This window comes from Callospermophilus lateralis, chromosome 15 (genome assembly GCF_048772815.1).
Source record: "Callospermophilus lateralis isolate mCalLat2 chromosome 15, mCalLat2.hap1, whole genome shotgun sequence".
Taxonomy (NCBI): domain Eukaryota; kingdom Metazoa; phylum Chordata; class Mammalia; order Rodentia; family Sciuridae; genus Callospermophilus; species Callospermophilus lateralis.
The window spans coordinates 68,672,127-68,698,709 of NC_135319.1; the positions used below are offsets into that span (position 1 = coordinate 68,672,127).

At 38.4% G+C, this 26,583-nt stretch overlaps 1 protein-coding gene across 5 annotated transcripts in view; it reads right to left on the reverse strand.

The window, feature by feature from the left end:
- Positions 1 to 26,583, reverse strand: part of Armh3 (armadillo like helical domain containing 3) — a 171,326-nt gene that overhangs the window by 77,205 nt on the left and 67,538 nt on the right. For 4 of the 5 annotated variants that reach the window (XM_076835222.1, XM_076835220.1, XM_076835221.1 and 1 more), the window contains 3 exons: positions 24,927 to 25,015; positions 6,242 to 6,324; positions 5,190 to 5,316 (listed from right to left, as the gene is read on the reverse strand). In XM_076835222.1, the coding sequence (XP_076691337.1) occupies positions 5,190 to 5,316; positions 6,242 to 6,324; positions 24,927 to 25,015 (299 nt within the window). The remainder of the gene's footprint in view (positions 1 to 5,189; positions 5,317 to 6,241; positions 6,325 to 24,926; positions 25,016 to 26,583) is intronic. The other variant, XM_076835224.1, reaches the window with a different exon arrangement.

Below are 26,583 nucleotides of genomic sequence, written 5' to 3' on the forward strand. Positions count from 1 at the left end.
CAAAAAAAAGGAGGAGGAGAAGAAGAAGGTGGAGAAGAAGCAGGAGACGGAGGAGGAGGTAGAGGGGAGGAGGAGGTAGAGGGGAGGAGGAGGAGTAGGAAGAGAAGAAGGAGTAGGAAGAGAAGAAGGAGGAGGAGGAAGAAGAGAGAGAAAGAGGAGGAGGAAAAGGCAGAGGGAAGAAGAAGAGGCAAGAGAAGGAGGGGAGGAGGAGGAAAAAAAGAAGGGGGAGGAGGGAAGGGGGAAGAGAAAGAGTAATATTTAAGTTAAAAACACAAAATTTAAAAAATAAAGCCAGCATGATGGCACACACCTATAATCCCAGCAACTCACGAGGCTAAGGCAGGAGGACTGCAAATTGGAGCTCAGCCTCAGCTGAGACCCTGTCTCAAAATAAAAAATAAAAAGGACGGGGGATATAGCTTAATGATAAAATGGCCCTGGATTCAATCCCCACTATCAAAAAAACCCACAAAATAATATATTATGATTACAACTATATTAAACTATGTGTGCATGTGAAGCAATATACAACATGAAAATTATTACATAATAGTACTAAAATCAGGGGCTGGGGTTGTGGCTCAGTGGTAGAGTGCTCACCTAGCATGCACGAGGCACTGGGTTTGATCCTCAGCACCACATAAATGTAAAATAAAGATATTGTGTCTACCTAAAACTAAAAAAAAAATAAAATATTTAAAAAAATAATACTAGAATCAAAGGTTTAAAAGATTTAAAATTTTTTCCTGTGTTCTATCTTTAGTATTGGTAATTATCCCTCTTTGTAAAAATGGAAAAAAAATAAGTGTTCAAAACAGGATGCAATATATGGTTCAGGCCAGCTCCTGTAGAAGTCCTTCCTATTACAGTAGTCTGCAATAAAATAATACCATAGTGGGCTGGGATTGTAGTTCAGTGGTAGAGTGCTTGCCTAGCACACATGAGGCACTAGTTTCGATCCTCACCACCACATAAAAATAAATAAGTAAAATAAAGGTATTGTGTCCATCTACAACTGAAAAAAAATTTTTTTAATAATACCATAAGAACATTAAGCAAGTGCCTTTATCAAAAATATCTCAGTAATGCCAGGCATGGTGGTGCATGCCTGTAATCCCAGCAGCTTGGGAGGCTGAGACAGGAGGACTACAAGTTCAAAGTCAGTTTCAGCAACAGCAAGGCCCTAAGCAATTCAGTGAGATCCTGTCTCTAATAAAATACAAAATAGGGATAGGGATGTGGCTAGGTGGTTGAGTGCTCCTGAGTTCAATCCTTGGTATATACACACACACCCCCCCCCCAAAAAAAAAGGTCTCAGTAAACTGTGTTCTGCTAGCCATGATAAGATAACAAGACACAATTTACCCTCCTCCCTTAAAACACTGGGCAAAATATATGAAACAATGGTTATCAGACACTGGAAAACAGGCAAGATGGAGCTGTGATACCTGACAGATGGAAAACAAACATGCACCCTATGATTACCCTAACTAATTACATGGAGAAGTTTCCAAGTAACAGGGAGGAGAACCTAAACAGAAACCAGAAGTATTGCCAAATTGAAGACAGAGATCAGCCTTTGGAAAGGACAAGGCATCTAGAAAGTATGGGGCAAAGAGCTGGCAAGGAGGGATTTTGACAGAAAGCTCTAGAGTTCTGTGGACAAGTATACTTATGTCTCTTGCTGAGCCCTAATGTGTACATATGGAAAAGGAAACTATCCAAGGCTGAGGACAAACCATGGGAAAGGAGGGATTGGGGAGCTCATGGCAGGCTCCACCAGCAGGAGTGAAAAGACCTACTAATATATGGAGTATCAATCAGGTAGACTCTGCAAACAGGTACTGCACTAGTAACGGAGTCAAGGTATCCTACACTAAAAGTTGTTCTTGACCTGCCCTTGTCAACCCTTAAAAACAAACCTTGAAAGAATCAAACTGTTTCCACATCACATAAACACATTCCAGAACAATGCCCAACATTAAAGTAACAATAAAATCCAGCATCCGTATCACAAAATCCACAATGTTTATAACCCAAAACAGGAGAAGAATCAAGCAACAGAAAACAGATTTGTGGTTGCTAGGGGTTGAGAGTGGGCAGAGGAGTTGACCTCATAAGAGCACAATGGAAATTTTTGGAATGATGAAACACTTATATTTGATTTTAGTGATAATTATACTACTAAATGCATTTGTAAAAATTTAGAACTGTATGTTAAAAAGGGTGAATTTTATCCCAGTGGCTCAGGTGGCTGAGACAGGAGGATTGTGAGTTCAAAGTCAGCTTCAGCAGCTTAGTGAGACCCTGTGTCTAAATAAAATATGAATAAGGGTTAGGGACGTGACTGAGTGGTTAAGTGCCCTAGGTTCAATCATTGATACAAATAAAAAAGTGAATTTTATTGTCTATATAAATTATGCTTCAAGAAACTTAACTTAAAAAACCTTTTTTTCTACCACAAGTTTTATCACATTTTAACATGAAATGGGGAGCACTGATAACAAAATATCAATGGTACTTCAATTAGTAATGTTTTTCCCCCAGTGCTGGGGATAAAACCCTGGGGCACCCTACCACTGAACTACATCCTTAACCCTTTTTTATTTTATTTTTTGGGGTGTCAGGGATTGAACTCAGGGGCCACATCCACTGAGCCACATCCCCATCCCTATTTTGTACTTTATTTAGAGACAGGATCTCACTGAGTTGCTTAGGACCTCACTAAGTTGCTGAGGCTAGCTTTGAATTCGAGATCCTCCTCTCTCAGCCTCCCAAACTGCTGGGACTACAGGCATGCACTGCCATGTTCGGCTATTTTTTTATTTTGAAACAAGATCTCTAAGTTGCCTAGGCTAGCCTCAAACTTGCCATTTCCTGCCTCCTGAGTAGCTTTGATTACAGATGTACATCACTGCACCCAGCGGTTAATGAAAAGTTTTACTTTGCTATTTGTGCTTCCTAATTAAATTTTCATTCCATTGGTAAATGTGGGAATTCATAGATATCGTCTCTATCTTGTTGCTGAAGCTACACAAGGGCTTATCCCATTTGACTGGAAAAATGGCCAAGTTGGGCAGGTATGTGAGGCTTTCAAAAAATATTTCTTCCAAACTCACCCTTCCTTTCCTCACTGAAAGACATTTTTATTCATCTACAGATGAATGCCAAAGCCTCTGAAGCAGTTCTTCAACCTTAGAAAATTCTACATTTTCAGAAAACAAGGATTTTGGTAAAGCCAAGCAGATACAAACCACAACAAGTACACTGAGCACATCTGGCCAATGAGAAGTCAGTTGAAAGGTTCTCAAAGATGACTTCCTATCTCCCAAAAAAAGAGATGTATCTTGACATTACAACCAGAACTTGCTGTTTTGAGGGGAGCTGACCTGATGCTAAAGCTCTTACTTTGAGAATGAGAGAGCAGAGAAACAGAAAAACCTGGGTTCTTGCAGACATTGCTGAGCAACTGATCATACCATTCTAGAATTCTTTCTTTCTTTTTTTGGTACTGGAGATTGAACCCAGGGGTGCTTAACCACTGAGCCACATACCCAGCCCTTTTATTTTTTATTTTGAGACAGGGTCTCACTAAGTTGCTTAGGGCCTCACTAAGTTGCTAAGGCTGGCTTTGAACTTGTGATCTTCTTACCTCAGCCTCCTGAATTGCTGGCAGGCATGCGCCACTGTGCCCACCCACCATTCAAGAATTCTTACAGGTATGATAATTTTTGTTCCTTAGAGTTATTATAAGGTATAATAATTCTCCTATTGTTTGAGATAGTTTAAATCAGAATTTTCTGACACTTGAAGTTGAAACCAACCTACTAATAGAAGGTTCTACTCTCATTGTCTAAGACACCAGAGCAAAGGTATACATGGCTCTCTTAAAAGTTCTCTATAGGCTGGGGACATAGCTCAGTTGGTAGAATGCTTGCCTTGCATGCACAAGGCCCTGGGTCCAATCCTCCACACCACTAAAAAAAAAAAAAAAAAAAAAAAAAATTCCTCTACTACTCCTCTAAAAGCTAAAGTCTATTATAGAAAAAAATCCTCTCAAGACAACTCATCTTTTCCACTCTTTGCTTCTATTCTTTCTCTTGGTACTTGTTCTAAATCCTCTCTACTTTTCTCATTATATAGAAGTTCCAAGGCTGGAGTTTTTACAAATATTCTCATCATGAGGGATGAAGCAAACTAATACATAGTGACAGAAAAGAGATCCATGGCTGCCAAGGGATGGGACACAGCAGGTACTGGTGGAGAAAGGAACATTAGAGAAGGGACACAAGGAAGCAAGGACACAAGGAAGGCAATGAATGAACATAATGAATAAAATAATAAATGAAATAATGAACATAATGAATATGTTCATTATCTCAATCACTATGATAATTTCACATATATCAAAATTTATCAAAATACGTATATTTTAAATGTGCAACATTTATTATATATGTTATACATCAATAAAGCTAGTGTCAGGATTTTTAAAATAAGATAGTTTTACTGAGTGGCTTTCTGTTTTTGTACAGTCTACAAATATCTTTCCTTACCTTTCAAACTCCAGTTAGGATTCATTAGGCCTTTTTCCCAAATTTGCAGATACATTACCTTATACTCACTGTGGCTGTAAATTTTTAGCGAGCCAATTACTAAAAGCTTTACCAAAAAAAATGATATTTATCCAATGCCCACTCCTTCTTTAAGTAATACTAAAAATAAAAATACAAAGGTACAGTAAGATTCCTTAAAACTCTGTACTTTCTCAAAGGTATTATCAGTGGTATGCAAATCGCCATCTCTTACTGGCTTGCAATATACAATATTCCTTTGGAATCCAAGCTCTTCTATTTGCTGGTATCAAATCCCACCCACTCTTTAACCCCAATTTCACCTGCATTTGCTGAATCCAAGACCCTCTTTATTCTCCCTTTCATAAACATCAACAAAATGCTGATAACCAGCTTTGCACTGAGATGAAATCTGAGTTCCTAAAGGCAAAATGGCCCACATGTAGTTTCCTATTGCCTAAGAAGAGGAAACACTGTACTTCTATGCTGACCAAAGGCATCAACCCACTGGAGTGCAATCTTTTATAATATTTCCCTTTTATTCACCAAAAAACAGACAGGGGATGGAGAAAGCAGAGCAAACAAAACAAAACAAAACAGAAAAATATAGCTTACCCATGGAGTAGAGGTTGTCAAAGCTCTGGTGCATGCGGATAATCTCATAGTAAAGTTCATCATAGCTGCTGGGGGTTGGTAGGAATGTGTCGCCATATGTGATAAACATATTAAATAAGTTCACAATCTAAAAAAGAAGCAATAGCCCATATAGAGGCATCAGGCTATGAAGATCAGAAAGGTATTATCAGTGGTATGCAAATCGCCATCTCTTACTGGCTTGCAAGAGCTAACAGTCAAATTTTCAGGGACTGTGTAAACTGGTTGTAAAACACAGCAATTTATATTAAGAATTCATTCATATAAATGTATAATTAAATAAATTATATTAAAATGAATAAATAATATAAACTTATCACTTCCTAATTATTTTCTTTTACTATGATCTATGATCTTGAGATTAATTTACATCTCTTATAATCTGAGTGGTGAGAATACCATATAATGGTGTGCTACAGTACATATCTTCTCAACTCTGAATGACTCTAATGTCATGTAGATAGCTTGAAATTGTCCATGGTGGGTACAATTCTACAATGGAAATTAGCTTAGTCTACAGATCAGGACTTTTCCCCCATAAATGTTGAATATCCATAAACAAATAGAGATAGTCAAAAGACATAATGGTATTCTTGTACCCAAAATAACCAACCAACAGGCATTTGTAATGTCCCTCAGAAACCCAGCACAGCCATGACAGAAACACTCATCTGGCTGGGACACCTTTAAATGCTTTGCTATTTACCAATGTAGAGACTATAGTAGTGAAGGAAAGTCTCTCAGTTGGAATCAGGCTCACTATTCATACACAGAAATCTGACCTACCCCCATAGCTGCCAGGCAATATACTCTCATGAAGGAAAAAAGAGTTCTATGTTTGTCAAATACATAGGTAAGAGTAGGGACACTAGTCTATAGAGATTCTGATCCACAAGGAAAATATATCCAAATTCTCGCTACAGCTCAGTCCCCAGACTATCAACTCCTGTTTAAAATCAGCCCATTTCTGACTTAGAATATGGCTTTCAAAAAAGAAATTTTGTATTACTCACCATAAGGGCTAATGTAAAAATGTTGTGTTTGGCCAAAAGTACAGTTTCATTTGACATAAGGAACTTCAGCAAATTTATCAAGGCTTTAAGGGGGGGAAAAAAAAAAGATATCAACAAACTATGCAAACCATGATCAATAAAGTTAAATGAAAGCACAGTAGATCTATAGATGTCCCTGTTGTTAGCATGAGTAAGCCTTAGCCACCACAGTGTTTTGTTTTGATTAACAAGTAATAATTATATATATTTATGGGGTACAGTGTGCTATTTCAACTCACAAAGACAGTGTGTACCAATCAGGGTAACCGGCATCTCTAGCTCCTTATTATTTATTTCTTTGAAGCTTTAGAGTTCCTTTCTTCTAATACTTAATAAGTTATTTTAATCACTCCATTGTGCCACCGAACACTGGAACTTATTCCTTCCATCTGTCTTTGGTACTCTTTATACAATGACCCTCTGTCTCTCCCACATCCACTTCTCAACTTCTAGTAACTGCTACTCCACATTTGGATTGACTTTTTAAAACTTTTGTATATCCGAGAGAAGATGTAGTATTTGTCTTTCTGTGCCTGGCTTATTTCACTCAACTGTCCTCCAGTTCCATCCATTTTGCTGCAAATGACAGGACTTCATTCTTTTTAAGGCTTAACAATAAGTCCATTGTGTATATATAACACATTTAAAAAATCCATTCAACTGGTAATGGGCACTTAGGTTGAGTCCATATCTTGACTACTGTGAATAATGCTGTAATAACATGAGAGTACTTTGGGGTTTTTTGGTGCCAGGGATTAAACTCAGGGGCACTCAACCCCTGAGCCACATCCCCAGCCCTAATTTGTATTTTGTTTAGAGATAGGGTCTCACTGAGTTGCTTAGCGCCTCACCATTGCTGAGGCTGGCTTTGAACTCACAATTCTCCTGTCTCAGCCTCCCAAACTGCTGGGATTACAGGCATGTGCCACTGCACCTGGCTACAGGTTATCTTTTTGATAATGACAATTTAATTTCCATTGGACATATACCCAGAAGTAAGACAGTTGGTAGATCTATTTTCAGTTGTGGTTTTTTTTTTTTTTGTAGTTGTAAATGGACAGAATGCCTTCGTTTATTTTTTAGGGGGTGCTGAGGATTGAACCCAGTGCCTCACACATGCTAGGCAAGCGCTCTGCCACAGAGCCACAGCCCCAACCCCTATTTTCAGTTTTTTGAGGAACTCTCATATGATCCTCCATAATAGCTATACTAATTTACATTACCCCACAGTGTATACTAATTTACATTATCCCACCCCTCTTGTCCACATCCCCCCACCATTTGTTATTTTTTTTCCTTTTGATAGAAGTTATTCTCATTGGAATGAGATATCTCATTGTGATTTTTGATTTGCATTTCTCTGATGGCTAATGTAACTGCGCATTTTTCATATATTTGTTGATCATTTGTATTTCTTCTTTTGTGAAATGTCTATTCAAATCATTTGCCCTTTGTTTTTTTGTTTGTTTTTTGCTGCTAGGAAATGAACCCAGGGCCTGGTGTATTCATGTTCTACCACTAAATTACACCCTTAGTCCCCGTGCATTTTTTAACTGAATTACTTTGTTGTTATTAAGGTTTTTGTTTGTTTCATTTTGTTGTTAGTTCCTTACCAATTCTGAATATCAATCCTTGTCAAATGAATAGTTTGCAAATATTTTCTCCCATTTTGTAGGCTATCTATTAATCAACTGATCATTTCCTTCTTAGTTTAACATAATTCCATCTGTCCATTATGCTTTTGTTGCTTATGATTTGGGGGTCTATTATCTCAAGTCTTTTAAAGAGCAGATTAAGGACTGGGGGTATAGCTAAGCAAAAGACTGTTTGACTAGCATATGCAAAGCCTGAGGCTTAATCCCTAGCAACAACCAAAAAATAGATAAGGTTGGTATATGTAAGGTAAGCACTAACCTCCCCAGGCACACATCTGCTTATCTGCTCATATAAAGTTTTAAAAAACCTACTTCGTTTCACCATTTCTTAAGTAGCAATTAAGCTCAGAAATCTGACTATAAAACTGACATCTCAGTGTTCCAAATTTACTCCCACACAGTGATTTCCTCATCAAATTTCCTCAATTTACAGGTAAAAATGAGGGTCCTCTTCCACCTCAAGCTGCTAAGCATCTAATGTTAAAAAGCTTTAGTCATATTATCTGTTTCAAACATCATTGCTATCCATTCTAACTGGTCACCATATATGGCAGCAATACTTAGAACTTCCACTCTAAGTGGTAAGGTAGCTAATGAAAGGAAAAAAAAGTACTTAAGTGTTAAGCTATTCAAATAGAAGTGAAGCTTGCTCTGTCTCTCTTGACAGTAAAAATATTGACTGAAAATATTTCCTCTGCCTTGCAACCCTTAGAGAGGGGAAGGGATTGCTAAAACTGAGTAATCTCAGTAAAGAAAGTGACTTCAAGTCCCTAGGTTAACAGTACAGTTTTAAAGACATTTTTGCAAACAAGTGCTAAACATAAAGCAAATTCTCAGTTGCCTTATACTCATTCACCTAGGACATCTGTCCATGGAATGAATCCTGCTTCTGAACCTATCTTGACTAATGCTCCTGTACATATTCCCCTTCTTGATAGGAAACTATTCAGAAGGGGGTCAGCAATTTCAAGCATTCTGTGGTCTATTTTCTTGTCCTCATACCTCCCTCCTTCCACAGATGCAAAAAAAAAAAAAAAAAAAAATTCCATTCTCCCATGCTGCCTGAGCTTTGTTTTAAGTTAACTACTCTTAGAGATGTGTGCTTTGATTTGGAACAGCAGGGAAGGATCAGTAGGAGTAAGACTCCATAGACATTGCTGCCCATCATACAACAATTCTCTCCCCTAGTTATCTAACAGCACAGGTATAATAAACAAACAGCGGGCTGGCCAGTTATGATGGCACATGCCTGTAATCCTAGCTACTCAGGAGGCTAAGGCAGGAAGATCACAAAATTGAGGCAGCCTGGACAACTTAGCAAAACACTGTCTCAATATAAAATTTTAAAACAAAGGGCTGGGGATACAGCTCAGAGATACAGTGATTGTCTAACATATGCAAGGCCCTGAGTTCAATCCCCAGTACTCAAAACAAAGGAGAGAAAATATATATATATATCAGGCAAGGAAAGTACAAGAGTCTGGTTGTACCTACCTTCTGTTTCTAAAGCCTAAATTTTCCCCTCAAATGAAATAGGACATGCTAGAATTGAAGGAGGCAGGCATCCTCCTTTATGAACTTTCTACCCCTGCCCTGATTTAAGTTCTCTATGATTTTATGATCAGGCAAATGACAGACAGCTGCCTTTTTTTTTTTTTTTTTTTTTTTTTCTTTTCAGTCCTGGGGATTGAACCCAAGGCCTCAAGAATGCTAGGCAGGCACTCTTGACACTGAGCTACAGCCCCAGTTGGCATTTTTATGGTATCTGTTAACAAGTGATCTGTTGGATGAACTGCAAAAAAGAAAGAAAGGAGGAAAAAAAGGCTCCATAGGAATCCATTCTGGTTCACATATAGCTTGCTTAGCCTGGAGCAGGAAAATGAAGATAGTTAGTTAATAATCCACATAAAAATGACTATCCCTAGCTCAAATGTCTCTCCTGATGAAGATCACCTTGCTGAGTGAGTTAGGGGCTACCTACTTCACCCCCTTAACCCAATGTTCTGACAAACTCTCTGAATCAGACTCCATAAACTCACAGGCACAGAGAAAGGGCTGGGTAGCACACATGGCTTTTGTCCTCAGCACACACACAGAACAAAGATGCAGGCTCAGCAGTAGATATGTGGTAATTAAGGGGCAGGAAACCTGGAGAAAAGGAAGCGGAAGTAATGATTTATTACTCCTCTGCTTGCCTACTGCTAGTCTTGATCTCTGGGATTCAGAGTCAGGGATGACAAAGTGATAAATATGAGGAGGAGAAGAGAGCAATTTTGGCACAGGTCAAGTGGCAACCTGTGTCCCAATGGCCAGAGACATCAGCAGAGTCAAAGAGTCTTGAGAAGGATCCAGCATTGTGATCCTCTAAGAGTCAATACTGTGGGACCTGTGTTCTGTACCTGATAACTCAGGCCAGACACCACTACCCCTAAAAGCCACCTGGAAATAGTAATGCTCTAGAGGGATTTCAACAGGAAGCTAAAATCACACACAAACACACACACACACACACCACAAAAAAAAAAATTATCTTCAAGAGAGAATGCCCCCCAAATATTCTACAAAACAGTGCTTTTCTCTTTCATTTTCTCCCTCATTCACACTCATGATCATATCAACTGTTCAGTATCCTATATGCTACTATACATATTCCCTCCCTCCCTCCCTCCTTCTCTCTCTCTCTCTCTTCCCACTCTGACCTGATGATACAACAGAAGTTCTAATTCTGTGAAGCTCTGACAGCTGAGTATGGATTTTTAGAATTAGACCTTAGAGGTCATTCAATCCAATTTCCTCATTTTTGGATAAGAAAACCCTATACCTCATTACACTCCACCTCATCCTTGCTAGTGACTAAGCTGGGATTAAAAATTGGCTTCTTATTTATAGTATTCTCTCTACCCTTTCCATTAAGAATAAATAAACACATTGGGGATATGGCTCAAGTGGTAGCACGCTCGCCTGGCATGCATGAGGCACTGAGTTCGATCCTCAGCACCACATAAAAATAAATAAAGATATTGTATCCACCTAAAAAAAAAAAAAACTAAAAAATATTTTTAAAAAAGAATAAATAAACAAGGGTACCAGATCAAGTTGAATATTAAAGGGGCAAAAACAGCTTATTATAAATGGTGTGCTTCAGGTTATTATCATGTTCTTGGTTCCTCTTTTCTGCTTATTAAAGCACAGGTGTTTATTACCTTCCTACTACTGTCAACACTGGAGGACACCTAGTAGCTTAGCTCAGCAGGAGCCACTTCAGCAGGCCCTCTCATTCTTATCTTCATCTTATCTTCATCTGTACATCTTATCTTCATCTGTACATCTCCCCTCTCACACATCTCTTTCCCCTTCTTTGTCTATCTTTTGTTTAAGCACATAATTACCAACTAAAACTAGTCTTAATTTGCAAACTCAGGGTTGCCATCTTCAAAATTATATGATGCACCCAGAATGTGATTGGATATGGGCTTTACAGGGAGTCTGATTCCCTCTTTTTTATGCAAAATCAGAAACAAAAGAAAAACAAAATGCATTTCAGCAATTCCTAACCAGGTTTATTCATAAGCTATTATACAGAGCTTTGCACAAGGCTTAGACAGCAGGTCAAAGAAGAATATGCCCTCGTGTCAGGGTCAGTTTCAAGGACAGCAGAGAACGGACACTCAGGCTCTCAGTGGTGCCAACACACAAGCAACACAAAACTCATGCTGGCTTGCTCCTGGCTCACCCTCCTCCACACAGACACATTTTTATAAAACTGCCCTTGATCAGTTTGTCCACTTAATGCCATGTGGGCACATGACCAGCCAAACTGTTCCAAGGATAATCACAAAAGTAGCAGTACACGGAGGCAAGAGTTAAGATAACTATAAAAGATAAGGTGTTAGTTGTATAAACATAGTATTGTTAGTCAAATGTCTGTAAGAATTTGCTATCAAGTACAGTACATGTTGTAGCCATTATGAGAATATGAGGTACAAGATGTACTTTCATTCTCTCTCTTTAACCCTTTGTTTATCATGTTTCTCACTATTAAGTAATAGTTTTTTTAAAAAATCAGGAGGCTAGGGATATAGCTCAGTGGTAGGACTTGCCTAGCAAGCACAAGGCTCTGGGTTCAATCTCCAAAATGCATAAAATAAATAAATCAAAGGAAGCAGTAGCTAAGGGGGTGAAACCTCTTCTCCACCAAAGGCCTGACACTTTTCAAAGGAGGACTTTATGCTACAGGAACTCAATACTGGGTAAACAATTTGGTTCAATGGGTGAGCAATGGGTGATAACTCCTCAAAAAAGAACGGCATAACTTATGAAAAACATTCTTTAGGATAAGAATGAGCTTATTGAATCTCATTATGGATAAGATCATCCAAGCTCTAAGAGACAATGTCCATAGACCCCATATTCCATAACCTCGGGAATGGACTGCCTCCAAATACCAATGCCAGACAGATCAATCCTATAGGAATGCATTATTTCCTCCCAGAGCAACAACCAGGATTAATAACTTCCAGAAGTCCACAAAGAATATCTCAAACCTTCTTCCTTTCTACTGCCTTCTACTGCCTAGTTTAAAGAGAGACACTTAAAATCACCTGCTTTAGGGCTCCATAAACTCACAGGCACAGAGAGATTATACCTAGCATGTGTGAGGCACTGGGTTTGATCCTTAGCACCACATAAAAATGAAACAAATTAAATAATGGCATGCTGTCCATCTACAACTACAAAAAAAAAATCACCTGCTTTAAAGTGCATTCATCTCTTCAAAGTAAGAAATACGGTTACAAATGATAAGAAAGGTAACATTTATTAGGTACCTCCTGGGAGCTGGACATTATATAAAGCACTTGAAGTACACTATTGTCACTGAACCTTCTAACTATCTGATGAAGTAGATATTATCATTCCCATTTTAAAGATGAGCAAACTAGAATTCAGAAAGGTTAAATAAGAGTCTAACAACTTGGGGAGTAGAGGCAAGAGGATGGCGAGTTCAAAGTCAGACTCAGCAACTTAGCAAGGCCCTAAGCAATGTAATCAGCCTCTGTCTTTAAATAAAATATAAAAAAGGGTTGAGTATGTGGCTCAGTGGGTTAGGCGCCCCTGGGTTCAATCCCTGGTACCAAATAAAGAAAGAAAGGTTGGTGCTAAATCACATTAAAGGCAACACACTGAGGTTGACTTCTTCTACTGAGGTCTGTGAAATTGTACTGTTTCCACTTAAACTTCAATTAATTTTTTTTTTTTTGGTTGGGAAAGGGTGAGTTAGCTATCTAGGGCCAATACTTACTTTGCTATCACAAAAACCATCATTTGTTCAGAATTCCACCAATCAGTCCCTTGCATATAAAAGTGGCCAAGGGAAAAATCCTATGAGCTCTGCATCCATCTCTTCCCTAAGTGTCTCAGGATTTCACTCCACTGGCCTGCAATACTTTAACGTGCACACTCTCAAAATATATGAAGTAGAATGCAAGGACTCAGACAGACATTCTGTATACCTGTATTTATAACAGCATTATTCACCATAGCCAAAAATAACCTAAGTGTCCATCAATAGATGAATGGATAAGCAAAATAAGGTATTTATATTATATATAACAGAATATTATTCAGCCTTAAAAAAGTTAGGAAATTCTGACAATATGCTACAATATAGATGAACCTTAAGGATGTGATGAGTAAAATAAGCCAGTCTCAAGAGGATGAATATCGTACGGGTCCACTTATAAGAAGTATTGAGAATAGTTAAATTCAGAGAGACAGAGAGTCGAATGGTGTTACCAGGGGGTAGGGGAAGAAAACAATGGAGCATTAGAATTTAGTGGATAGAGTTTTAGTTTGGGATGATGAAAAAGTCCTGAAAATAGAAGTTGGTAGTGTTGCACAACAATGTAAATGTATTAAATGTCACTGAACTGTATGGTTAAATGCAGCTACACTGGAAATTTTTATAGTATTTTTATTTTGGTAATTTTTTTTTAAAGTCAATGTTTTGCTTTCTAACAACACTATCTTAAGTCCCACAAAAATTTTAACCCAACTTTATATAACCTCTATATATTGGCTGGCTGATACATCATGGTACACTGTACTGAGTATAAGGCAAAACAAAGTACTTCCTTATTGATAATATATTCAATCAAAGAGAACCCATGGACTCTTGGGCAAGAATGCAACTCAAATGAACCTTGGCAAGGCAATATTATTAGTATTCAGAATAATAATTCAAGCTCACAATCAAAGATAATAATGTTCTAAATACCAATGATACCCTATAAAATCCTCCAGATTGACTCCTCTGTTTTTAATATTTTTTTAAATGTTGATGAACCTTTATTTTATTAATTTATTTATATGCAGTGCTGAGAATGAAACCCAGTGCCTTACAAATGCTAGGCAAGCACTCTACCACTGAGCCACAACCCCAGCCTGGGATTTACTCTTAATCCTTGCTGTTCTCATCTACTGAATGAGGTCCCAGATAATTGACTCCAAATATTCTTATCCTGAACTGAGTGAAAAATAGAGAAGTTTTGCAGTAAAATATTTCAGTTATTATATTAGCCATTAAATATGATAAAGTTGTAGGAAGGAAGTGTTTCATAAGTACTCATTTTGTATTTGTTCTAATTATTTAAACATGATAGTAGAATGCATTTTGACACATAAATGGAGTATAACTTCTCATTCTTCTGTACATGGTATAGAGTTACACTGGTTGTGTAATCACATATGCACATAGGGTAATAATGTCCAATTCACTCTATTATCTTTCCTACCCCCGTACCCTCTCCCCTCCCTTTACTCCCCTCTGTCTAACCCAAAGTACCTCAATTCTTCCCTAGTCACCCCCATTGTAATTTTGCATCTGCATATCAGAGAAAACATTCGACCTTTGGTTTTTTGGGATTGGCTTATTTTGCTTAGCATGATATTCTCCAGCTCCACTCATTTACTGGCAAATGCCATAATTTCATTCTTCTTCTTCTTTTTTTTTTTTTTAAAGAGAGAGAGAGAGAGAGAGAGAGAGAGAGAGAGAGAGAATTTTTTATTATTTATTTTTTAGTTATCGGCGGACACAACATCTTTGTTTGTATGTGGTGCTGAGGATCAAACCCGGGCCGCATGCATGCCAGGCGAGCGCGCTACCGCTTGAGCCACATCCCCAGCCCCAATTTCATTCTTCTTTAAGGCTGAGTAATATTCCATTATGTATATGTACCACATTTTCTTCATCCATTCATCTGTTGAAAGTCACCTAGGTTGGTTCCATAGTTTAGCTATTGTGAATTGTGCTGCTATAAACATTGATGTGGCTGCATCACTATAGTTCATATACACTCATTTCTTCATGGAAAGTCTTCTCTACCAGGCCCTATGAAATCTTAGTTTCTGAATTTTTTTGTCAAGTACTGCAAAGTGACTACAACTGCTGCCTATTTTGACTCTGTTCTAGAGGTAATTATAATCTCAGTGAGGCTGAGGCAGAAGGATTGCCAAGTTTAAGGCCAAACTCAGCAACTTAGCAAGACCTTAAGCCACTGAGAAAGACTCTGTCTCAAAATAAAAAATCAAAAGGTATGGGGATGTGGCTCAGTGGTTAAGCACCCCTGGGTTCAATCCCTAGTACCAAAATAAAAAGAAAGAAATAGTATGACAGCATTGTGTAGAAATTCAGACTTTTCTGCAAGCAAATGCAAGAGGTATAAAGGATATCGTATGTAGTGTCTAGGTTCTGGGAAGCTGAGCCAGGACAAAGTACCTTGATGGTTCCTTAAGTCCCAAGTGAATCCCCAGAAGCAGTCAATCTAATTTTCAAATAGAAAGAATTCAAGCTGGATACAATGGAGCATGCCTGTAGTCTCAGCTACCCTACAGCCAAAGCAGAAGGATCACTTATGCTCAGAAATTCAAGACCACCTAGGCAACATAGTGAAGCCCCATCTCAAAACAAAACAAACAAAAGAGTTCATTCAGTATCATCCGCCTCAGGAGTCCTGCCACCTTATAAAGGCTCCCCTCATCCCACAAAGAATCTTGTTTGTTGAGCTGTTCCTAGCATTAAGATATCCTACAAAATAAGGAATTCCCCCATTTTTTTCTATCCTGCTTTGAATTGAGGAGGAGGGAAAGAAGGTAGCAACAAAGTGTGTTACCATGTAGGAGTAGAATGAATAATGGATATGGGAACTTCTCCAGGACTAAAACACGTACCCTCCACCTCGAGGTAAACCAGGTGCAGGGAGGAACAAGCCAACCACAGGAAGATGCAATTAAGTAGTAACTCAGGTGCCAGCCTCAGAGAGGGGAGGTGCCTGCCTCAGAGAGCGGAGGGGAGGCTTAATTACAAAAATCAAATGAATTACATTTAAATAAGATTAAAAACAGGAAGGAGGGGCTGGGGCTGGGGCTCAGTGGTAGTGCACTTGCCTGGTTTGAGTGAGGCACTGGGTTTGATTCTCAGCACCATGTATAAATAAATAAAAATAAAGGTCTATGAACAACTAAAACAATATTTAAAAAAAAAAAAAGGAAGGAGGCAGAAAGGTCAAAGAGATCTGTTTGTTTAAGTAGTTTTTATATACTGTGATGAGAAAGAGAAAGCAAATGCAAGACTCAGCCAGATCCTATTTTGTGGTCTAGCATGAAGCTGGAATGAGGTGCCACAGAACCCAAATCAAAACCTGCTCATTAGGGGAGATGGATAACTTTACAGTGACTGATAGAAGAGAAGTATTAGCATCTCACTTGCATAGGAGAGAGAAGTCAAGGAACTCAAAGGACAAGCTGGAAATAGTACAAGTATATTAAGGTAATGCCACCAAAACCCCAGAGGCACTATAAACTCCAGCCAATTCCAGAATCTCCGGACAAAATCATCAATTACCCAGGGACAATGCCAGCAATCAGCAGCTTATTGTCAACCAGCAGAGTGGTATAGAAAGGACTCAGAAGCCAATACCTGCCAGGAGAATCATTTAAAAATACACTATGTGGCTTCTCAGAATACAAACATCTGTCTGGTTGCAAACCTAAGCACCTCACTTACACAGAAGCCAATGAATCAAACAAGAAAATGAAATGGCTTCTGAGCTTCTCTAGGTGAACAGAGCAGACAAGTCAGTATGTCAACAGTCTACACTGACTAACGGTCTCATACCCCTCTAAATGAACCAAAAAAAAAATAGAATAAATCCTTTGTTTGAGTAGAAGGCAGGTTATGCCCTTACCATTTTCCTTGCTGTTGATGTGTTTCTACTAAAAGAAAAGTTAATGTTCTCAATCATCTCCCTTTCCCCATTTACTTAAGGACAAAATGATCCTCTTTTTTTATTACCCATCCTTTTCTTTAGCATGAAAATGAGCTTTTACACGAAAATTCTCAGATCTATAGTTTAGAAATATAGGATCCTTGTGTTGCTGTCTATAACTAAACATGCTCAGCAGTCACTGCCTTCTTCTAAGGCCCTATACCGCCTGCTCATTTTTTTCAACATTGTCCAAATGAGTAAAAGCCAATCACTTCCCTTTCCTCACCTTCTGATGCTGGTTATTAAACTCAGGGCACTCTACCTATATACTACACCCCCAACCCTTTTTATTTTTTATTTTAAGGCAGGGTCTCACTAGAGTAAGCCTAGGCCAGTCTCAAACTTGCAATCCTCCTGCCTAGACTTCTGAGTCACCAGGATTGCAGGTGTGCCCCACAGGACCCAGGCAAAAATCACCCTTTAAGAAATCTAATGGTCGTTGGGCAAGGTGGCACATACCTGTAATCCCAGCAGCTTGGGAGGCTGGGCAGGATGATCATGAGTTCAAAGCCAGCCTCAGCAATTTAGCAAGGCCCTAAGCAACTTAGCGAGACCCTGTCTCAAAACAACACGTAAGGGCTAGGGCTTTAGCTCAGTGGCAGAGTGCTTGCCTTGCACATGTGAGGCACTGGGTTTGACCTTCAGCACCATATAAAAATTAACAAATAAAATAAAGGCATGCTGTCCATGTACAACTACCAAAAAAAAATGAAAAAGGCTGGGAGCTGGGCACCATGGCACATGCCCATAATCCCAGTGGCTCAGGAGGCTGAGATAGGAGGATTGCAAGTTCAAAGCCAGCCTCAGCAACACAGAGAGGCTAAGCAGCTCAGTGAGACCCTATCTCTAAATAAAAATACAAAATAGGGCTAGGGATGTGGCTCAGTGATCGAGTGCCCCTGAGTTCAATCCCCCGTACCAAAAAAAAAAAAAGGGCAGGGGGCTGGGGATGTGGCTCAGTGATAAAGCACCCCTGGATTCAATCAACAGAAAAAAAGAAATCTAGAGATCAGTATGACCATGTCTACATCAACCATATGAACTGAGAACTTTACTTTCTGTCAAACTGAAAAAAGATCAATAACAAACCTGTTTGCTCACTAGAGACTCAGGGAAGGATGATACCTTCTCAAACCAAACTATATGTCCCTAGTATAGGCAAAGCAAAGAAAGCATGGCTATTCCTTCCCTCACCCCTTTTACCTGACAAGAGGCTGATGGGCCTATGAAAGTTGACACTTCTATGGAAAGGAAGTGACTTCATGTGCAGAGAAAAGAACAAAGAGCAATTTTTCACTTTTAGGAGCTTTTATGTGGGAATCTTCTTCTCCCTCTAAAGGCTAAAGCTGTTTGAGATTCTTATCTTTTGCCTCTGCCAAGTTTCTGAGAGAATGAAAGAGTTAGAATAGTATAAATTTTGGATTTGCCAAATGTAGTGATCTGAAGGGGAAAAAACTTCGTGGCATTCTTTTTCAGTCTTTGGGCTTTCTATACTGCCATACAAAATCTTTCATAACTAAATTACAGAAAAGCTCCTATAATAGAACATTCTAACTTTCAGAATAATTGATTAACCACAGCAGAAAACAGTCTTTGTTTTTCTGCACATAGAAGCTAACTAATCTTAATCTTATTAATGTAATCTTAATCAAATTCATCAAGCCTAATCTATATCTATAACTATATCTTATACTTCCCTAAATCAGAAATTTTAGGGAATAAGAAATAATAATTTGAAAAACAATTTTAAAAACAAGATAGTAACAGCAGCTGCCAAAATTCCTTTTCTCATCTACCCTATCCAGCATTTTACTGCTCTGTTCTTTCCCACCTAGATATCCTTTTCTAAACTAAAAGAAGCAATATTGTGGTTATATAAGATATTACCCTTGGAGAAAGCTGGGTGAAGGGTATATGAAACTCTATTACTATTTTTGTCTACTACTATTTTTGCAACTTCCTGTTAAGTCTATAATTACATCAAAATTAAAAGTTTAAAAAAAGAAACCAAACTAGCTGGGTGCGGTGGTGCACGCCTGTAATCCCAGTGAATGGCTGAGGCAGGAAGATCACAAGTTTAAGACCAGCTGGGCAATTTAGTGAGATCTGTCTCAAAATTTTTTTAAAAAGCAGGAGTGGAGGGGCTGTGGATTTGGCTCAGTGATAGAACATCCCTGAGTTCAATCCACAGTGCCACAAGAACAAAGTAAAAAAGAAACTAAACTAAAAAAACGTAGATAATCAAAGGATAGTTTCTCAAAATGAAGAGGGGCTGCCAAATTGCCAAAGCTACACCTATACAAGAATTGCCAGATAAATTCATGGCTCAAGTCGGCCTTTCTCTTGAAAAATTTCAATCCTATATAATGCTTGCAGTATAACAAGCTTCCAATGAAAGGCTCTCAATTCCCAGTCTCGAAGTGTACCTAACCATGAAGACACAGGCTTCTGCCAGTGATAGGAGAGCCAGCTGGATCCAGAAAGCTGTGACACTCTCTGGATTTTCCATTTTTCTTTTTCTTAAAAAAAAAAAAAAAAAAAAAAAAAGAGTGAGAGAGAGTGAGAAAGAGAGAGAATTTTAATATTTATTTTTTTTAGTATTTGGCGGACACAACATCTTTGTCTGTACGTGGTGCTGAGGATCGAACCCAGGCCGCACGCATGCCAGGCGAGCGCGCTACCGCTTGAGCCACATCCCCAGCCCCTGGATTTTCCATTTTTCCCAGTAGGTTTCTAAAAGGTCAAACCATGTACAATTCCTCTATTTTTCACAAAGCTGAGAATGCTTTGGATGCTATTCTGCACAGTGAAGCTGAACAGATTGTTTTGGGGGCTTTGGGGACCTTTCTTCCAGCAGGGAGGCAAATGTTGCCTAGTGATCTGCATCTGAGCAGAGGAGTCAAAAACTCTAAGTGCTAATCATGACTGTTGAGTGTCTGGGTTCATGATCCTCAGCAAGTCATTTAACCCTTCTATATCTCTACTCCCCCAAGAAACAGGTAAAAATAATGACTTACCACCTAGGGATATGACAGAGTGAAAGAACGACTGTGATCCACAGATAAATGTCGAGTAAAAAATGTCAATATAAATCCACTTTTAAATCAAACCATGTGCTGGGCATGATGGTGCATGCCTATAATCCCAGCACTCAAGGTTTAGAGGAGGATCTCAAATCCAAGGTCAGCATCAGCAACTTAGTGAAACTCTATCTTGAAATAAAAGTTTTTTAAAAAGCACTAGAGATGTAGTTCAGTGGCAGAGTACCCCTGGGTTCACTCCCCACTAACCGCCCCTCCCACATAGATACATGAACACAAACAAATCAACCCATGTTTTCAAACCTTGAAAGTCATACTATTTAAATGCAGGCTGCCTCTCCAATATCCCTTCTGCCTCTAGTGGAAGTAAAATAATATAAACCCATGAGGCTCTGTTCAAGTAGTTCCCTTTCCAACAATTGCAGGCTTCTCTAAATATTCTGCTCATTCTTTGGCTAATGGCTTAGAACTCATCAAAGTTTCCATTTTTTACTTGGTTGAAAGCAATCCCATGAATCTGTGGATAAATTTATAAAGTGACAAAGAAAAAACGGATTATGTACCCCTCCCTTTCACAACAACAACTCAAATAAAACTAAGTTTGATGATTCGTCCTATCAAAAGTGATGAAATCAGCTCATCAGAAACATGACAACAACCATACTACTGGGTTCTGTTATGGGTATTTCCCTACATACTCAGATACTATGGTGACAAGCATCATATAAATAGACAAGAGGCAGTAAGGAGTAGGTCAGGGCTTTGTATTTGTAAAACAGTAGGAAAAACACATCAAGCAAGATTGAATCTCCAACTAATACTGCTACTTCCTCCTCATCCACAGACCACTCCTGGGAATTCATTATGGGAACCTGGGGAAACTCTGGCTATCTTTTCTAATAATGAAGAACAACTGTAGTCAAATAACAATGGAATATACACCAGCACTTGAAGTATACTGACACTAAATGTCCAATTCCAAATAAAAAAAAAGGCATCTGGATACTGGCTGATTGTATCCTAGACATCAAAGGCTCCTATGTTTCCAATCTAAAACATGGCTACTGTTTTATTTATAAATAAAATTCAGTTATAGTTTGCAGCACATGTGTGGGCAAGCATATACCCACATGAGCATATTTTCCATGATGAATTTCACATACCTCCCTCAAACCCAAAAGTCTAGAAGGCAAAGAAAGAGTAAAACATGGGTATTCCAACATAAGAGGGGTAGTTCCAGCCAAGCAGTGGGTGGATCCACCATAGCCACACTTGTATTCACTGAATGCAACATTATACATTACTTTGGGCTCTGATTGAAGTGGATACAATGTTGTACTTTGCGGCTTTAATTAACACCTGCTGCTCTTTATCTCACTGTACATTCCTCATATGAATACAGAGAACCAAGATTCCAGGATGGCTCACTCTGTTTATATAGGAAAAGGAGCTAACCTCTTTGGGCAGAGAACTCTAATTCAAGTATCTATGCCTTAGGAACAAGCAGTCACTGAGGCCTCACTAATGACATTCATATACACATCCCATCAACCCTTCAAAGGCCTTAGAATGCAAACTAATTAGTTCTGAGATAGCACATGATTACAAACAGCACTGAACATGAGGGAAGTTGTCCAAGACAGGTCAACCAAACAGCACAGGATAAAGGAGGGTCATCTTCACAAGTTACTAGCCAAAATGGCAAAATGCTAAGAGTCAGAAAAGATAAATATAGGGGCTGAGGTTGTGGCTCAGTGGTAGAGCACTCGCCTAGCATGCATGAGGATGGAACTGGGTTCCATTCTCAGCATCACATAAAAATAAAGGTATTGTGCTCACCTACAACTGAAAAATAAATAAATAAATATAAAAGATATTTTTTTAAAATTTTTTTTAGTTATTAATGGACCTTTATTTTATTTATTTATATGCGGTGCTGAGAATCGAACCCAGTGCCTCACACATGCTAGGCAAGTGCTCTAACACTGAGCCACAACTCTAGCCCCATAAAAGATATTTTTAAATCTCTTTAAAAAATAATCATCTGGCCAGGCACAGTGACATACACCTGTAATCCCAGAAGATTAAGAGGCTGAGGCAGGAGGATCACAAATTCAAAGCCAGTTTCAGCAACCTAGTGAGGCCCTAAGCATCTTAGCAAGACCCTGTCTCAAAAATAAAAAATAAAAAATGGACTAGAGATGTGGTTCATTGGGTTCAACCCCTGTTATCAAAAAAAAGAAAAGAAAAAGAAAGGGATAATCATCTAGCTGTCATATGCCTTTAATATCAGTTACTCAGGAAACTGAGGCAAGAGGATCACAAGTTTGAGGCCACCCTTGACAACCTAGCAAGACCCTATCTCAAAATAAAGAGGGCTGGGATTATAGCTCAGTGGTAGAGTGCTTACCTAGCATGCCCAAGGCCCTACGTTCAATCCCCAGTACCAAATAAATAAATAATAACAGATAATAATCAGTTTCAGCAAAAATGATAGTAATGCACTCTGGAGTTTATGACACTTATACAAAGTAAAATGTATGAAGACCATAGTGTAAAGGAAAGGAAATATGGTTCACCAATGATAAAAACTTCAATTTATCAAGGGGACAGGGAATATAAGATGGAAGTTGGAGAATAACAGGAAGCCTTGGGAACTTCAGGGGGACAGAACAGGGCAATATAGAGGGCAATATGGAATAGTATGGAATAGGACAATGAGAAAGAGGACAATGGACAATGAGGATGGGAGAAATGTCAGAGAGATCACAGGGATCAGAGTTAGGATAGTCAGAACAGAAAGGAAAGAAAATAGGAAAAAAGGGAAAATAAAACCAGAAGGGACTCAGAAGCAGCAAGCAGAAATAACTACTTCTACCAACTGTTGCATAGTACAATGTATAACTTCATCTCAGTTACAGATATAAACTATTTACATTTGCTTTAAGTCCTATGACTATACCAAATACACAGATTTGGATCATTTGTGTGCTTTCTCTTTCATTCTAGACTTTTAGAGCCAATCATATTATTATCTACAGGCAACAATAGGAGCCCTTTATATCAAAAAGAAATACTGACCAGGTGCAGTGGCACACACCTATAATCCCAGCAGCTCAGCAGGCTGAGGCAGGAGGATTGAGAGCTCAAAGCCAGCCTCAGCAACAGTGAGGCATTAAGCAACTCAGTGAGACCTGTTTCTAAATAAAATATAAAATAGGGCTTAGGGAGGGGCGGGTGTTGTGGCTCAGCATGTTCGAGGCACTGGGTTCAATCCTCAGCACCACCAAAAATAAATAAATAAAATAAAGGTATTGTTTCCAACTACAACTAAAAAATAAATATGTGGTTTTAGAGATTGAGTCCCCTGAGTTCATTCCGGATACCAAAAAAAAGAAAAGAAAAAAAAAAGAAGAAGAAGAAGAAATACTGCTAAGAAACTCTACTAACTTAAGTCTTTTCAATCTCTCTTGATAGCTCTTCAGTACTTCTGACATCTCAATCTCAAACTCTCACACAATCTTACTTCTCCCTCCTAAAACACCAAAAGGACAGGACTGCCAATTAGTATGATTCTCCTGCTCCTCTCCCCCTCTTCACCACCATAGGCAATAACTGCAAAACTTTGCTAATCCATTAATTAAAGATCTCTATTTCCCATTATGGAAGACTAAATTTAGATAGCCAAATTGGACTGGGAGGAAAGCATGTGTCACAACAAATGAGATGAATTCCATGGAAGGGGGCTGGGTTACTGGCCTGTTTCTTATAAAGCCTCTGACATTAACATGCCCTCTTCTGCTTAGAATACAGAGAAACTCCCCCATGGGTGGGGCAACCATTCATCACTACTATCATCTAAAGACGTCTATTGTACTATTAGGTCACAAAAGCCACAGGACTATCAGCAAGTGACTACTTCAGATAATGTCTTCTCTGCTTTTCTGAAACCTCCAATTTAATCACATAAAAGAAAGGGTGGCAAGCCAGTATTAATTGCACCCTTAGAGAAGAGCCACTTCCCGCCTGCAGAGATGGCAGTGACTTTACTGGGCTACCAAATGGATATAAAGACAAAAGTAAACACTGTAATTTGCTGTTTTGTCTCTGGCACAGGGGGAGTGGTAAAATCGACACTGTCTGTAAACAGTAATAATGCCAGATGTAACAAAAAGAACAGGATTCCCCCCATCTCTCCACCCCCATCCCCACCCCCTCTTCCTATGACATTTCTCTTGAGATTACTCATCTTGAGGAAACACACAGAAGATTCCCTATAGTCCATATGCTGCTACCAAATGGAACAGAGTAAGAATCCAAGTTTACACTGACTCCTCCTTTCTTACACAAAGGAAGAATCATTGGAATTCAGGAAATATTCAATGGTTTTTACCAGCTGACCCAAGAAAAAAAAAAGAAGAAGGAGAAGGAAGAGGAGAGAAAGTGTGGAATAAATATGTGACATGCTTAGATCTGGATTTGAAAAATAAAAATGACAAAAAGGATAAATGAAAATAGAAGCATCCTAAATAAACTACAATGTTATTAATAAAAAAATGTGCCCTAAGCCCAGTCCAGGTACTCATAAAATGCATAGGAAAAGAGGATGAAATCAAGGGAAGGTTACCTGACCAGAGTTCCCGCCAGGTGTAATGAAGGCGAACTCGACACTTCTTCTGGTAACAAAGCAGTTTATGTACTACCTGAATGCAGCGTCTGGAATCAAGAAAGAAAAAAACTGAGGTAAACCTGAGAATACAGTGCAATTCACCACAGACACTATTTCTTTCTCTTCTTAAAAAAATATTTATTTTTTTAATTATAGGTGGACACAATATCTTTATTTTATTTTATGTGGTGCTGAGGATTGAACCCAGTGCCTCTTGCATGCTAGGGGAGCGCTCTACCTCTGAGCCACAACCCCAGCCCAACAGACACCATCTCTCTAGTGTAGCAACTTTGCTAGGGCCACTAAAGACACTGGATATGAATAAGTACACATGCAAAAGAAAATAACATACACGTTCAACTCTTCTGGTAAATAAATCTCAATCTTAATCTCTCTCATTCATGCTTGCGTTCTCTCTCTCTCTCTCTCTCTCTCTCTCTCTCACACACACACACATACACACACACACACACACACACACACACACACGAAATGCTTGTGCAACCCATTTCCCTTATCAATGGGAAAAGGGGGCTACAACCACTTAGATGTCAACAGTCCCAAGTGACTACTCAGGCACCACCAATACTTTTCAATTGAGCATCATTCCAGAAAGAAAAGGGAAGAAGAATGTATCATCGTTACTTTATTGAAAGTGGCAGACACAGAGACACAGAATGCAAAAACAAAAAATTAAAGTCTATAGATCTAATTAAATATTTTATTTTAAATATTTTAAATAAAATTTAAATTACAGTTATAATTAACTTAAATTACATTAAAAGTAAAGTTGAATATTCATTTCCTCAGTTGTATTAACCACAAAACAAGTTTTCAACAGCCACCTGTGGCTAACAGCTACAACACTGGACAGCACAGATATATATAGAACTTTTCTATTTTTCTTTGAGGTAGAATCTTTCTATGTTGCCCAGGCTGAACTTCAACTCCTGGGCTCAAGTAATTCTCCTACCTCAGCCTGCCAAGTATCTGGGACTACAGTGCCATGCTAAGAACTTTCTATCATCACAAAAGTTCTTTTGAATATTCAAAGTTATTTACATCCAAATAATATATTTTTTGAGAGTATTTCAAAATTGTAAGCATAAGTTAAGAATAAGACGAATGAAATTTTTAAGAATTAGATACCTGGTAAAAATATCTTTTTCATCTTTGATAATTCTGAAGCTTTATATTCAAAAATTATAATGTACCAATATATTTTAAAATAGAAGTAACTAATTTTAAAAAAAAGCTTAAAAGCTACAGATAAAATTAGAAAGGAAAATACTGATAGCCCTTACTTCCTAAAAATACAACCTTTTCTCTGATAAAAAAAAAAAAAAAAAAAAAAAAAACTTTAACAATTAAAAGTAAAAGGTGGGCTGGAATTGTGGCTCAGTGGTAGAGCGCTCGCCTTGCACGTGCGAGACCCTGGGTTCGATCCTCAGCACCACATAAATGAATGAATAAAATAAAGGTACTGTGTCCAACTACAACTAAAAATATAAATATTAAAAAAAGTAAAAGGCAAGTTTGTATAAATATGTCAGAACTGACTCTACTGTCATGTATAACTAAAAAGAACGACAACAACAAAAAAAAGTAAAAGGCA